The sequence below is a fragment of the Lichenostomus cassidix genome, chromosome 4A (assembly GCF_008360975.1).
Source record: "Lichenostomus cassidix isolate B80296 chromosome 4A, HeHo_3.0, whole genome shotgun sequence".
NCBI lineage: Eukaryota > Metazoa > Chordata > Aves > Passeriformes > Meliphagidae > Lichenostomus > Lichenostomus cassidix.
The window spans coordinates 3,026,911-3,042,732 of record NC_139485.1 but is presented as its reverse complement, the minus strand read 5'-3'; the positions used below and the strand labels follow the sequence as shown (position 1 = coordinate 3,042,732).

Below are 15,822 nucleotides of genomic sequence, written 5' to 3'. Positions count from 1 at the left end.
GGTAACTACTTATGAGGGAAGAGTCCAGGTAAGTGCAGACAGACAGCTCCAGCTTTAGAGTAGGTTTGGAGAGCAAGAAACACACAGACAACTCCTCTGCTGGCAGGCAATGTAAAAGGTAAAATCACCTGATTTGCTATAGGTTAGGGAGCAAGTGAGGTGAAATTGTGGAATGATTGTACTTTTTTTCCAAGAAGATACATCTTTGTGTTGTGGCTACACTTCAGCTAAATTCTGGTGTGGGCGGAAAGTTTGTTCCCAGTTTATTCATGTGCCCTACACAAAATGTACAGTTTACAATGACATTCATTACTAAAAATTCAGATGGGGATATATCTGGAAAGGGGAAATCCCAAGCAGTATTTTGTTGGTACATGAGCTGTAGGCTCCATTGGTCACATTCTGATAGAAAAATAAACCTAGAGATGGTGAGGTCTGCTTGATCTTTGCAGTGGGCTCAAATAAAAAGACTTCACAGTATGTTAAGTAAAAGGGATAAATACTTTTGGATTGGGGAAGGTATTTGCAGTTATGGTTCCTGACACAGATTTCACATTTATTCACAAAAAGGAACTGCATGTTATACATTCCATCTGCCAAGAGCCTTACCCCATAAAGCCCTCTCAGATCTGCACCTTCCTCAGGCTTTTCCAGAAGGTTGGGAAGTTCCAGCAAGAGTAAAAGCAGTCTTGAGTTCCTGGTGTTTGTTCTGTGGGCACAGATATCAAAACAAAGCCTGAAAAACCCACAATGATAATTTGGTTTCTTGTACACTTGCTCTCTAGGATGTGATATATGAACATTTCCTTCTCAGTCCTTTCATTACCAAGAATAGTTAAAATATCATCTAAGATGACTGATGTTAAGAGTAAGAAAATAAACTGATTTTGAAATTTGATGGATTGCATTTTTCAGAGGTACTTAGAATTTCTTCCGCTGGAGGCAAAAAGAATTTGTCCAGCTGTATGCAAAGCTAAATTGTGAAAGCAGATCTGGCTGCTAGAGGGAAAGGTCTGTGCAATTCATATGCAATTAATAAATAACTCTTTCTACTCCCACCTGCATTTCATGGCTATGTAAACTTGTCAAACAAATGATGAATAATTCAAAAGACCTTCTCCTCCCTTCCTTCTCCTCTAGATTTATTAATCCATTTTCAAAGTATAATTTGATCAAGCTAATAGCCACAGACTTCCTAAACCAACTCTGCATTAATTCTCTCTGCACAGCCATAGTTCTACTCTCACAATACCATTTAATAAAAATCAATTACGAGACAACAAAAGGCACCTGAAAGCCAAATGAGAGCTCAGCAACATTCTTTGATGCTTGAAATCTGTTCTTCTCTGCAAGCAAGAAATTTATCTCATTTAATCTGGGCTGTTGTCCTGAAGCCAGTTCCTCTTCAAGTCTTAAAACACTGGCACCACAAAAGCTACTGACAAAGTTTATTCATGTCATTTTATTTAAAAAGAAAAAAATATTCCACATACCTACCAACAGCACTGAACCAAGTAGGACCTGTCTGGGATATTTCTGTGTGCCCCACATGTGTGAGCAAACAGCACCAAAGGCAGAGAAGCTCTTCCTTAAAATGCAGGGGAGATTTGGAAGCCAACTGGCTCCCCTTTGAACTGTGTGGAGACCAAGGGCTGTAGTGGGACACTCTTTACAAAGCCATGAGCTGGATTTGAGTGTCCCACAGGCTTTGGCATCCTCCACCTTCCCATCATTCTTCCCATACCAGTACCCTGTCTTTGCTCCAGAACTCACTAGTGGGTGTTTCCAGTTTATTCCTTCTGCCTTAGCAACCCCAATTCAAGCTAATTCATGCTCACAGCAGGTAAACATGAAGGACTTTTTGCAGTGTTACTCCATAATCCTTAGGTTGTAAGGACCTGTCCAAGTTGCTGTGGCATGAACAGCACACAATGCCCCAGGAAGCTCAAATCTGGGCCAGGGTGAGGTTGCTGCAGTAAACTCAGTGGCAGATCTTACAGAGTGTCACAGCAGAATCAAACTGATGTCAGTTTGCCGTTGATCACAAATTTTTCATGCTTTCACACCTCGGAAAAGCTCTGAACAGCCCTTTCAGCACTGACTCTGTCAGGATGGTAACACCACACCAGTTTGCACTTCATGTTGGCACCTAGAGGGGAAGAAATGTGACTTCTTGTTGTTGTTTGTGTCCAACAAAACAAGAAATAGGGAAGCATCCTGAATGTACCAGGTTTGGGCCAACGCTGTGCTGAATTTCCAAGAAGTTTATTGTTTCAGAGCATAACCAACACAGTGAGGGACAGGTAACAGATAACCACAGCACAGCAATATTCTCCATATGCACTTCTGCAAGCTTCTTGGGAAGAAAGAAACCCCTGGGATCAGAGTGCTGAGGCTGCTTTTCCTTTGTTTGACTTTTGCTTGTAACTATCCATCAATTTACTGTAGACACATCATTGCTCTGCTGACCTGCTTCCCTCCACTCAGACTGCTCCGATGAATAATAATTTGCTGCAAAGCAATTTGGAAAAGAAATGCTGACAGACTGAGTGTATACTTAGCCTGGGTGAGATTTTGTTCTATTTCTACTTTTTCAATGAATTTTGCTGGCTTAGAAATCTTAAAACATCCCTAAGAGGATACTGCTTTAGTGGAAATTCAGTGTCTTCAAGGCCCATGCTGGACAACAGCATTAACAAAGAGATTGGGAAAAGCTGATCACACTTTAAGGCAGTGAGATGTCTTGAAGGCCTTTCTCTGGAAAGCTGCCTTCCACATCCATGAGCAAGTCAGAGTTCAGACAGAATGCTTGCAGACAACACCTTTTAATTTGGTGTCACTTCTGCCATTAAAAGCTTTTCTATCTTATGAATACTTCTTTTTTTTTCTTTTTTTTAAATCCATCGGAGGAAACTTGAGAACACAAGAGTCATTCACACCTCAAGAGCAGAGGACAGAGCAATATACCTAAAATGAAAACTTGAGGTCAGAATGTGCAGTTTATGCAAGCACACAAGTTCCCATGACACAGAGAATATTCATCTATGCAAGAGGTGTGCAAGGCCAAGGTCTGTTGTGGATAGATGTGTGACTGTAACTTTCTCCTAATGTAGGTTTTAGTCATGATCCACCTGAATCCAAACACAACAGCCACACAGCAAATCACAGGAATGAATCCCAGCAGAGTGCTAGTGATGCTCACAGAAAGTAAAAATACCCAGTAGGATACATCAGGCAAAAAGACTGAGTCCTTTCCCTCTTCAGAGCAATGGGATTCCCCTCAGAGCAGGCAGCAGGCTCTGAGAAAGCAGCAACAGCCAAACCAAATGCAGGAGTTGATGCTGCAGTGCCAGCCAAGGATTTGGGAATGCAGACTGACAATGAATCTGATCTTTCTAGGTATGGCCTGCTTTGAAAAGTCTTTGAAAAGTCTCTTTGAACAAGCAGCCCCTTCCACTGAGGTCAGGCACAGCAAATTCAGCTTGGCTGTGCCCAGTTTGCCTCTGTGCACATTCCATGTGCTGCTCCTTCCATTCACCTGTGCATGTCACTGTGACAAACACTCACTGAGGAACACAGGAAACTGATAGCAAGGAGTTATCCAAATAAAATCTTTCAATGTAATTTAAAGGCAAAATAAGGAGAAAACAATCAGCTCTCCCTGGACAGCTACTACACGGTTTGACTTCAGTGTTATTGAAGCAGGAAGATCTGAGAGTTGCAAGGTTTTGTCCAACAGAGATTTTTGTCTTTCTGGGTGTATAAATTTCCTTGAAGGAAAGACAAACATGACAAACAAACATCTCTACATCCAGGAAGCTGTGAGAGCTCTTGTCACTCCCTCAGGTGATTAGATCCAGCTCTACCAGGTTTTCACAGCCCACGGTATCATCTTTCAGCAGTAATCATAATTTGGTTTGGGGTTTTTTAGCAGACCAATCTGTAAATAAATGCAGTCTTCCTCTGGGGAAGGCTGTTTCTTTTTTCTTGTGAGTGAGCCTGAAAGATCTTTCATTCAGTGTTATAAAATATGAAAGTATATTGCATTCTATTGAATGAAAATAAGAGTTTGAATTCAATTTCACCAGACAGCTGGGGAAGGAAATTTCAATACTAAACACTACCTCTTTATTTAATACTGCAGGTTTTAAACTCATAAGAGACCATCAGGCAAAATAAAATATGTGTATGTGGAGTTTTCATCCCCGAGTGACCACAGCATAATCTTTGTCATTCTCATCCACAACCATCCTCCACTGGGTCAAAGCAGCCTTGCAGCTCTTCTCTCTGCTGACTTTTTTGTCACACAGCAGTCTTTTTAAACAACCCTCAGCAGAGCTTTGCAGCTTAATGAACCATCTCAGATCTGCAGAAATCGAATCAAATCAATGCTGGAACTTGGGCAGAAAAGTAGGGCTGCGAGTGAGGAAATCAGAGGTTTTTCCCTTCTTGACCACAGGCAAACTCAGGATGTAACATGCCTGGTGACAGAAACTGTTCCTCTCACTGTTTCAGAATTTCTTTGCAGAGTAGAATGTGTTTTCAGCTGTTTTCTTCCTCTCTAGTCCAACATTATTCCTTGAGTGTATGTCAATAAATCCATCAGCAATCAATTGACAGTAATGTTTCATAGATCAGTCATTTTATTTAGTACAAGTCTAGATAAAGTATGAGAGGCTTTTATACAAACTATTACACATTCCTTCTTTTCCTTCTAGGGTAGTTCTTCATGTTTTTCTGAGGGTTTTTGTTTTGTTTCTTTTTTTTCCTGTGGTAAGTGGTTGGCATAGGCTCTCATTATCTATTGCAAAATGCATTATAAGTTGAGTTCTTTAAGATTTTTAGCATTTCTAGAGGGAATTAATTCTTTACAGAAAAAAGGTTTTCTCCATTGTGGGATTCATACCATAATTAGACAAAATGATGGGCTAAGTCCCAGTGGAAAAAATGCACTGTAATTGGTGTTCATTTTTGTTACATAAACCCATGGAGATCATGCTGGTTCCTCCTATTGCAGCCACTTCTGAAGCACAGAGTACAAATTAAAACTGATGTATCACAATTATCTAGAACCCACAAATACCTTCAAGACTTTCATCTAAGTCTGATGTGAACCTTCTTCCTCTGAGCAAAATAAAACATGCCAAAGAACATTTAAGACCAGTTTAAGGCATCTGCATTACTTAATCTCAGAAGCCACAGAATACAACCAGCCATGCTTTGCCTCATGTTTGCTCAGGCATCCTTGAAGTCAGAACAGAAATACCTGGCATGGCACAAATCATATTTGTCTGTCAAAGAAAGGCACACAAAAGAATTTCTTCCAGCCTGCACAGCACCTGGAACAAGAAAGTAGCTGATGAAAACCACAGAAAAAAAAAGTATCAACTCCCAAGTACACATCTTATGGAGTGCAAGCAAAATGTGGCTAGATTTTGTGAGAAATAAACAAAAATATTTATATGTGTTTATTGCGTCTAACAAATCCTTAATGAGGATGGTTGTTATTAAGAATTAATTTAATATTTGCAATTAGTTTTTAAATTGAAAATACCAGTCTCATAAATTTTTGCTATTACCTTGCTGATTTCAGAGAGCACAGGATGTTCACAATTAAGCCAAGTCACACCAACCACCAATGTATTTTTACAGAGGAACAAACCAGTGCTTTGTGGATATGCAACTCCTCCAGCTAATTAGCACCTTGGGGTAGGTTGTTCACAAACAAAAAACAGTTAGGGAGCACTACATCCCAGCAGTGCCTTGTGTACTCCCAGTCTCAGAATCAAGGAAGATTTTACCTGAATCCTCACCAAGCCACTGCCTCACAAAATACAAAATAATATTCCAGGTTCGGAGAAACCAAAGGGAATGATTTAGCCTATGATGCCAGAAATCTAAGGCCCTGGAGGGACATGGGACACTGCTTCAGAAGACATTTCCTTTTGATCTTCGGCATGAATCATTTCTTTAATATCAAAGCTCATTACCTTTGGAAAAAATTAATTTATTTTACTAGCTATGCCAGAAGTGTCAACATATTACTGTGAGGGCTGCCAGGCAATTACGTCCCTTTGATAAGGGACAGAAAAGGGACATCATTTGCTTCATGGCGAAGGCATTGGGTCGAGTTCAGCACTGACAACAACCTGATGCTGTTTACAGAATGGTGGCACAGCAGCCTGCAAGTGTCCTCAGCCCAATTTCTGATGGCCAGCTGCCCATACCCCCACTGAAAGCTCAGAGCCATCACCAAAATTATTAAGTATGAGCCATGCTGGGAAGTGTGAAGAAATTTCCAGCCTTAATAGTTCCACACAAGGCATGGAAAGCTGACCTGTCTGTACATCTGCCATGTTTCACCCCATGTTTCATGTTTTCAGTTTGGGACAGATTTAAGGCCTCAATCTACCCTCAGCCATAAACCCAACCTGTGATACACTTACAAATCAGATTGTAACTGTACAATCTGAGGGTACAATTAGACACTTATAAATGGATACTTAGAAATGAATCCTTCATTTGGATGGATTTAACCATGAATCACCATTTTAAGATGGCACAGTGACAAGGACAGTGTTTTGTACTGTGTCACTAACAGGAAACATTGGTACACAAAGCCTTGTTTAGTGAACACAAACACTGAGCAGCTGAAGAGCTCTTGGTTTCATCAGGGAAAGGGAAAGGCAGGATTACTGGGCATGGAAGTACAGGTGGCCATGCATAAGTATGCTACAGGGTGAAGCAAACAGGACTATCCTGAGTTCAGAAGCTTCCTCTACAGGCAAGGTAACATAAAACAGTCTTGTTTTGACATTAGTGCATGCAGCAATGATGTCTCTCCCATATAATACTGAGCTCTGATTTAGATCTAAGCCAGTTCAATCGTCCCTGGGATGAATCTGGTCCAATATTTCCCAGTGCATTGTAGAATGATTATTTACTTTAAACAGCTTAATGTTATCCTGGAATTATGACACCAGAAATCATGAGAGAAGATTCACTGGTATGTGTTGATACCTAAATAAGAGGATATATTTGTAAAGCACCCAGGCACATGCACTCAAAACAATTTTCCAGTTGTAAATACGACTCTTACATGTCTCTCTGCATATATCCTTAGAACATTAAAATATAAAAGCCACAATTTTTTATCTCTGTGAAATTCACCGCATACCATTAACCTCCTGATTTGCTTCTGCATAAAATATTTCTAGCATTTCTGGTGATAAAAAGGCCATAAACAGGAAATGCATACAAAGATGTTTCTGGTATTGATTCTTCTCAGTAGATGCTGTATATCATGCACACAAAAGAACTGGTGGCCCAGAGCTGTTAAAAATCTCCAAGTAGAGCTGAATGGTTTTGCTAAGTATCTCGTGGCTGCTGTGATCCTTAATGTCTAATGGAAACTAGCCTGCTTGTAAATAATAAGCTATCATCTTATTAGCACAAACAAACAGGAGAGAGAAATGAATCATGACTGCCACTGCTTTTAGCACCCCTGCTGCTCTTGCAAAGGCTTGGGGATGACGCAGAGGGCACAGCTCCTCTGAACAAGGCTTGCTGCAAACAGGCAGGTTCAGTCCATGAAACATCACTGCATTTTCAGACCTTGAGTGGATCTGTGTTGGCTGTGGCTGTTGATCAGCTGGGAGGTGAACTTCGTGTGCTTTCACTATTTCACTTTGGTTCTGAGACCCAGCTTGGGAATTCAAAACAGGCATTGCAAATGGGAAGATGCTAATGCTATGCAGAAAAGCTGGAGCAAAACGGAGCCTGCAGGCTGGGTGCCCTCACTGCAATGAATGCAGGCAGCCCTCTCCTGGTATAAACACCACTGCTCACATCTGCCCAACACCCCTGCTCTGCTCTTTGCTTTTCTGGCAGAATTAGAGCAGCTTTGCATTAGTTGTAGGGCATATTCAGCAAGTCTACATATTTCAAAAATCCATTTACTTCTGTGAACTGACTTAGGTGTCCATGAATACTTCTGGAGAACAATTCAAACTGTCTACATAGGCTGCTGCTGTCTCAAGCCAGCGACTGGGGAACAGCAGGCAAAAGGACAGAAGTGAAATTTAGTCTGAGTTCACACTGGGTTCACCTCCTCATCTATTTTTATGCTGCATGGCAAACAGAGATATTTGTATGTACTTGTAAAATTGGGATTGTTGGGGAAAAGGAACTCAGCTCACTTGGAGTTCCTTCCTAAAGATCTAAAACTGTTGGTTTACTTGAGCATAATATTCTAATTTCCTTCAAAAATGCACATCAAAAAGAATAATTGAAACACGAATTCCATCTCAGTGCTTGTAAAAATGCATGCAAGGCACCTCAGGATTTGATTACATTTGCACTAGCACAAGCTGCCCTCAGAGAACAAAGCTCAATTGATTTCAGGGAGTCTGATTTGCCTGGATGAAAATGAATTTTTAATAGATTTGGTTGTCAGAGGGATTATGCAGGAATATGAAACGGCAGGGTGTTCACACAGTGGACTGCTGTGGAGGTGTTTGCTGGTGGCCAGCAGGCAGGAATGGTGGCATGTGTTTCCCACAGACAGCAAGGAGTGGTGCCAGGCTGTCATCCCAAAGGAGCTGAGCTGAGTTTTCAGGAGACATCACCACACTGAGCCTTCCTTGCAACAAACCTCAGGCCTCCTCCTACCTCTGCACACTGGCCTGGTTTGGTTTGCCACCACTCTTCAAATTATTTCCTTTAATCTCCCAATAACCCAAACACTACTGAAATTGCCAGCTTTGAGAAATTTTATTTGATATTAAGCCCATTTTCTTGTTCTTTAAGGCAAGAATTTCACTTATGACAGAAACCTAGCAGAGGCCTTGGGCATCAGTAAGGATCCAGCTCAAGGGTTGGTACAAATCAGCTGAGCCACAGTCCTTGTAACAAGGATTGAAACACGGCATGTGCTATGCCAGTGTAGATGTGCCCTCCTGCTTCGTGTGAGAGCAAAGGCCAGCAGCACTTCACTTTCATATATTAGTAACTTCTGACCTTCCTCGAGATCAGGTCTCAAAGACTCATTACATTGTTTAAATACAAAGCAAAACAGGAGTAACAAACAGATACATAGTTACAGATCTATAACGAATATTGTGTGTTGGGCTTCAGGGCCTTATGAGCCAGCGAGTGGTTTTCTCAGTCATTTTCAGAAACATAAGGCCTTAAAAAGGATGATTCCATAATTCCAGAACCAGGGCCTTCAAGGCACGTCATCAAATGTGGTGAAATTCAGCAGAATCCATGAGAGCTGTCAGATGGTGGACACCCATTCTGGCTAAGCCACAGCTTCCTTTTTCACTCCACACGTGAGATATTTAGTCAGCAGACAGAGCTCCTCCTCGTGTTTCCATGTCTGTCTTCGGAGGTGTTCCAACATCTCCCAGTCTCCAGTCACTCTGAGCTTTGTGTATCTGCCAGCTGCCTGTCAATCAGCTGCTAAATAACAAACCCACAAAGAGACAATCTAAAGGATGTAAAAAAATGATGAAATATTTCAAAGTATACTATTGACATTTGCCTGACAAATGTTACTCTGTTATTTCCCAGACCAAGCATCTCTGAATCATGGTAATATGAAAGAATTATTCCCCAAAAGATCTTCCATCTAATTTTCAAAGTTCCCTACAGTAACAAAAATATCAACCCTCATAGGTACAGCACTACATCTCAATGAGAGAGGAAAAGGAAGCAAACAATTTTTCCATTCAAATTTATATAAAGCAAATAAGAAAGAGAAGTAGGACTCTCTTTACTCTTTTTGCACATTCATAAACATTAAAAGTACTGAAATATAATGTACATTAAGTGTGGAGAAGTCTAATTGCTCTCTTGTGCCTCATGTCATCCACTGCACCAGTATATCACAAGCCATATGGAAAATCAATCTGTGCACAAAATACAAGGGTTAGGAAAGACAGTAAATAGCCAGTTATTGGCTTTTTTTTTTTTTCCTTCAAAGAAAATCAAAGTTTGTAGACTCATACAGGTTTCCTGCCTTCCTGTTGGTGTATGGTTTTTAATGATTCATTATTTGACATGCTGTCGCCCATGCATTTCAGGGGTCATCAGAGTTTTATCACAACTGTTGTGGGTTAGCCTTTAGATTTTGAGAGCAAACTAAAGGCAGGATGTAGTTTTCAGAAACAAAGATGTGAGCTGACTAGTTTATTTTCATGCACTTTCTTACCCCTGAATAGTATAATTATAGAGCTCTCTGGGCAAATTGCGGCAAGCTGAACTGCATACAAAGCGACAATGCTCAAAACTGAGCCATCCAGAAACATTTCAAACACCAGCTAAGAAGGGAGGGATATGTCATTCCTCTCTCAAAAAAACCAGCTTGCACTCATGACATCTTCACTTTCTTGCCCAGACGTTTTCATGGGAAGAAAATATCAGAATATAAATTATGCCCTGTAAAGCACAGATGGAAGCAAGCTCTCACAAGAACCTATTTTCCATTTCAGCCTTTTCCTAGCCTCTCCCTGGGGTCCAGGACTACATTATGTCAGACTGAGCCCCTATTTCTGGACTCTCCCTGATAATATCCCACACACACAGCTTGCAGAGACACAACTGGCACTGTAAAGAAGGACTGTCCAGGCCAAGCAGGCCAAGTTCACACAAGGTTTGCCCCAAAGGCTACGGGCACTCAGCTGCTCAGCCACAAGGCCCAGAGGTGGCTGCAGTTTATGACAACAGAGGGGTGCACAAAGGTGCAATCCCCTGACCTTTAAGCCAGACCAAATCCAAGGTACCACAGCTCTGCCACCTCTCTTGTGCAGGTAGTGCTGCCTGTGCAGCTCAGTGAGCTGATCTAGCTGCAAACAAGCCACTGTCAGGTCAGTTCTCTGAATGGGATCACTGTGTGGTTGTATCTGTAGGAACACAGTGCAGAGGCAGCAATGAAACAAGAAACAGCACCGAGCCTGGATTACATGACTTCTACCTGCCTTAAAGCTGCACAGGATCAGCTCCAATTACCTCATTTTGAGAATGATCTGTAGTTCTCACGGACCAGAGCATAAGCACTCATGGGCAAAATTCTACTTATGCCCTACACAACTTCTAATTAAAACAGCAGGTACAAATTAGCATGAAATCAAGTCCCTTAATGGATGGTTTTCCCTTTTCTCTTCAGTTTAAAATCACCCTAACAAGCCTAATTCAATGTGCAAGTAGAATGTATCCTCCAGTGAAAACTCCAACGCAAATTTAAGTCACTGCAATTTTACATGTGAATATTTTTTCTTCTAGCCCCTATACAGCATGAAGCTGGGAGTGCAAGCTGCAGAGGACACTGCCTTTCAGTGACACACAGAAAAAACCAAACCCCCTAACATTTAATTATCCTGTCCTTTACCTGAATTGCTGTTTGGGTTTCCTGGATTGACCCTGTTACCCTGTTTTTGCCTGTTACTGCCAGAGCTCTGGTGCAGCCAGACTGTGCCCTGTTAGTGAGGTCTTTACCTGGCTGGTGTTGTGGCCACCCTCAGCTCCTGGATTCCTTTTCCCAAGGAACAACAGCAAGAGCTGAATGAGGCTGGGCAGAGGCACTAAGTCCCTGTGCTCTCAGGACACTGATATTGTTTTGTTCTACAGTGTTTTTCCACCCAGACAAAGTGCCATGTCTGCTGTCAGCGCTACTTGCTTTAATCAAAAACTAAATACATTTCAGTGTGGCTCATTATGCTAAATGAAAACAACAGGGTGCTAATGAGCATCGTGAATGAGGCATTAACCTGGCAATCAGAGGTATCCTCAAGACAGCTGCATCTTTTCTACATCTTTCTTGGAACACTCAATGTGTACAGTGACCTCATCTGTTGAACTTAATTCAGAGAATAAACAGATTTAGATCTCTAACTTGGGTTTATTTTTGTAGCATTGTGCATCACGTTACACTTGCAATTAAGAAACAAAAGTGATTGCTGGGTTTGTGCAACTCGTCAGGAGTAATTCCTGGCGTTCAGTGGACAAGACTATGTTAACACATTTAATATTGAGGATTTTCAGGTAGAAGATAAAGTGTTAGTCCCACAGTAAGTGTTGCGGGAGGCTTGGGCCAGTGTCAGTGAAGGGAAGGTGGCTGTGGCCCTGCAATGGCAGCTCTGAACACACCCAGCCGTGAGTTATGTGTCCCCAGTGCTGAAACAACATAGGGAGCCCAAAACTCTACGAATCCCTTTTCCACATTTCTTTCTTTTTTACCTCTCCTCCTTGAAAGTCTAAAATCCTGAGGCAGTCCTAGCTACCCCTCTAAACGCTGCCGGCCAGTGCGTTCGTCAGCGCGGCACCATCGCTGCTGCTGTGGCACCGTGCGGGCAAGCCCCACAGCGCCGCGACACCAGCCTCGCCTGGGCGGAGGCAGCGGGACGAAACGGGCCGGTAAGGGCCGTGAGGAGAGGCGGCCGTCAGGAGCGGGGCGGGCCGGGGCGGGGCGGGGCGGGGAGGGACGGCACCGTGAGGGAACAGGGCTCTCCCGCCCGCCCCGGCCCGCCCCTCAGCCCGGCCGCCATTTCGGGAGCGCTGCGCGGGCGGGCGGCGCCCTCTGGCGGCCCCGCGGCCGGCGTGCCCCGGCGGCCATGAAGTCCGTGTTCGTCACCGTGGGCACCACCAGCTTCGACGAGCTGATCGCCGCCGCCCGCTCCCCGCCCGCGCTGCAGGTCAGGCGCCCGAGACAGAGGATCCGCTCCGGCCCGGGCCTGCGCTGCCGGGGCTGGCGCCTGCGCGCCGCGAGCTGCCCCGCCCTGCAGCCCCGGCCCGGGAGTGCTGCCGGGCTGGCCGAGGGGCCGGAGCGAGCCGGGGCTGCCCGCGGGCAGAGGCGGGAAGTGCCGGCGGAGGAAGGGCAGGACGGTGTGTGGGAGGGGAGGGGGCAGCAGTACCCGGCCCGCGGTAACCGGGAGCGGGGCCAGGCGCCAGGTGCCGAGCTGGGCACACCCCTCACACACCCCCCACACACCCCCTCTGTCCCCGCCTCATGCCTTCACTCCAACCCCGCCATCCCTCCCCACCTCCCCGCTGGCATCCTCCCCCATCCTGCCCCTCTAGTCCCGCTCTCCTCCATCCCTCTCTTCATGCCAGCCCTGTTCTCCCCCGTTAACCCCTCCGCTGATACCCGCTCCCCGCAGGCGCTGCAGAGCCGCGGCTACCAGAGGCTGGTGCTGCAGGTGGGTCGGGGCGCGCTGCCGCAGCCCAGCAGCGACCTGCCCGTGGCCGTGCAAGCGTTCCGCTTCAAGGACTCGCTGGCTGAGGAGCTGCAGAGCGCTGACCTGGTCATCAGCCACGCAGGTATAGCTCCGTCTGCCTCCTGGGGCTCCCGGGACCTGCTGCAGGAGGTCGGTGCGATGAAGTCTTTTCGGCTCAGGGGTGGGCTGGCTGGGAATATTGAGGTCCACAGGGTTGTTCAACTGTCCCTCCTGTTTTAGGAGCAAGTAGGAGGACATTTCACCTCTCGCTGTGTTTTCTGTTTCTCTTGTAGGTGCAGGTAGCTGCCTGGAGACTCTAGAGAAAGGAAAACCCCTAATAGTAGTAATAAACGACAAGCTGATGGACAACCATCAGCTCGAGCTGGCCAAACAGCTCCACAGGGATGGCTATGTCCTCTACTGTAACTGCAGGTATGGAGCTGCTGTGTCTGTACTCGCTGGACAAGAACATTCACTCCATGTTACTGCAGAACTGTGAATGAAACAAGGAAATACATATCCTTCTCTGTAACTTCCATCTGGATATTAGATTTTCCAGAGTGGATAGATTAACTCTAGGTACTAATTTACCACACTTACCAAGCCTTTTGACCATGCCCTCTTCTAATTATTTTTTCCATTTGAGGGTGCATGTATTCAGATTAAAAGAAGAATTTAAGCTAAATAGAAATATTTGAACTTGGAAGGATTAGGTAGCATCCTAGAGGCACCTAATAGTTACTCTCTTTCTCTGCTTTTTCTCACTAGTTGCTGGATTCTTTTTGGAAGTCTAGAAATAAAACAGCACAGACCATCAGTTTGTAACCATAAACCATAGAGGATCAATTCCTCCTGGCAGACTTTCCTTGTAAAGGGCAGTAAAGTTGCCTATGGATTCACTGACATAATAAAATTAAAAGTATCTGGAGTATGAAGAACAAAACATAAGCATGGTCTTACTGACACAGATCAAGAGTCCACACAGCTCAGTGTCCTGTTTGCAGTGGCCATATGCAGGTGCCCAGGCAAAAGCAGAAACAGGGCAAGAACACGCAGTACTTGCTTGTGTTTCTGTCCTGTGTTTCTGTCTTGAGTTTCTTAGGCTCTTAATTACTTGGATTCAGGGGAATTCATAAATCAGATGTTGTCTGGTTAGTAACTTCCAAGACCTCTGTCTTTCAAATACTTATTCAGGCTGCCCTTTAAACCAAACTTCTTGAATCCACTGTATTCTCTGACAAGCAGTTTCACAGATCTTCAGGAAAAAACCCAAACCAAACCAAGCAACCAAAAACACACAAAAAACCCTCCACTGCAAGCAACCAAGCCAGCAACCAAGCAAGCAACACGCAAAAAAATCCCGCCACCACCAAAAACCCCAGCTCCATTTTTAGAGTTCATCCTGACTCCTGTTGTTTTTTTGTTCTCTCCTGGTTTTGACTGTGTCTTACTGTTTTCTCTTTACTTATGATTGACTCTCCTCTAAAAACAGCAGATGAGTTTTAAACTGAAGGCAGAGAAAATGTAACTCCCATTACTTAGTCTGCATCTTGTCCCTTTGCCCTGCAAGTAGGATTTCATATGTTTCAGAAGAGCTTTCTGAACAGACTAGGCCTGGCATTCGTTTACATGAAGCAAATTTCTTAAACTCATTATCTTGGTGCTTCTGTCAGCTGTGCAATTTTTATTTCTTCTGTTGGGCAGCGCCAAGCATTTGAGCCTTATTTGCAGCCTGATAATAGCAAGTAACAGATTGATGTAGCTGTTCTTTCTGGCTCTGTGATCAGGGGAGAGCTCTGCCATGTGTTCAAATAGGATGAATTTCCTCCTATGGTTTGTGGGGAAAAGCCTCAGATCTTGTTCAGTCTCTCAGCATTGCAACCACAGAAAATTAAAAAGTTCAAGAGCTGAGATTGTCTGAAAGGTGATGGAATTGTGTTCTCAGCAGTGCTGCCTACAAGCAAGTGCTGGCTGGAGCCTGCTGCTCTCTGGGGTCTCTTCCTTTCCATACATGTCCTTATTTATATTTCTATGCTAAAGAATTATGTATGGGTGAATAGAAAGAAAATTGTGTGTATAAAAAATTCCCTTTGGGATAGATTTTTTTTTTAATTTTTGGTTTTGATCTGTTTTTACAGCACTCTTGTGGAGACACTGCAGTCGATGGACTTGTCAACTTTGAAGCCTTTTCCTCCTGGACAGCCAGAAAAGTTTGCTTCATTCTTGGATAAAGTTTTTGGGTTTCAATAAACAAAACAGAGAAATAAAAATATTGGAATAAAACGTCTTATCTCCTACACTTAAGATGCACCAGCTGGGCCAAAAGCAGACATATGTACATCACAAAATCTGTACTGCAATGGTTATTCCAAGTAATGAGGACTAGCTTAACTACTCAACAGGCATGGCATAACCATAGTGGTCTCTTGACCATGTTTGCCAAGTACAGGTGGAAATAAATGGTCTTTGTTTATGTTCCTGTGATGTTCTGCAGATGCCTTCAGCTCTTTGTTTCATGTGTTTACAGAAGCATTGAAAAGAGAACTTAAGTCAGAGATTTAAGCCTCAAAAGGAGAAAAGCATGTGGTGAATTGAGGTGAAAAAAGCC

The 15,822-nt window shown here is 43.7% G+C and overlaps 1 protein-coding gene and 1 long non-coding RNA gene across 2 annotated transcripts; one reads left to right on the top strand and one right to left on the bottom strand.

The window, feature by feature from the left end:
* Nucleotides 1–1,992: 1,992 nt before the first annotated feature.
* LOC146437294 (uncharacterized) lies at nt 1,993–12,163 on the bottom strand. Its single transcript, XR_014852171.1, has 3 exons — nt 11,497–12,163; nt 10,758–10,904; nt 1,993–9,911 (listed from the first exon to the last, which is right to left on the bottom strand). It is a non-coding gene; the product is annotated as an uncharacterized LOC146437294 (long non-coding RNA).
* Nucleotides 12,164–12,507: 344 nt separating this feature from the next.
* Nucleotides 12,508–15,698, top strand: LOC146437293 (UDP-N-acetylglucosamine transferase subunit ALG13-like). Its single transcript, XM_085060085.1, has 4 exons — nt 12,508–12,692; nt 13,158–13,317; nt 13,508–13,646; nt 15,353–15,698. The coding sequence occupies exons 1-4, from the start codon at nt 12,612–12,614 to the stop codon at nt 15,462–15,464; spliced, it is 492 nt and encodes a 163-aa protein (XP_084916211.1). The 5' UTR covers nt 12,508–12,611; the 3' UTR covers nt 15,465–15,698.
* The last annotated feature ends 124 nt before the right edge of the window (nt 15,699–15,822 follow it).

Coding starts and splice junctions, on each gene's coding strand:
- LOC146437293 (XM_085060085.1), top strand. CDS start 12,612: ATGAAGTCCGTGTTCGTCACCGTGGGCACCACCAGCTTCGACGAGCTG. Junction 12,693..13,157: donor GCTCCCCGCCCGCGCTGCAG/GTCAGGCGCCCG, acceptor CGCTCCCCGCAG/GCGCTGCAGAGCCGCGGCTA. Junction 13,318..13,507: donor CCTGGTCATCAGCCACGCAG/GTATAGCTCCGT, acceptor TTTCTCTTGTAG/GTGCAGGTAGCTGCCTGGAG.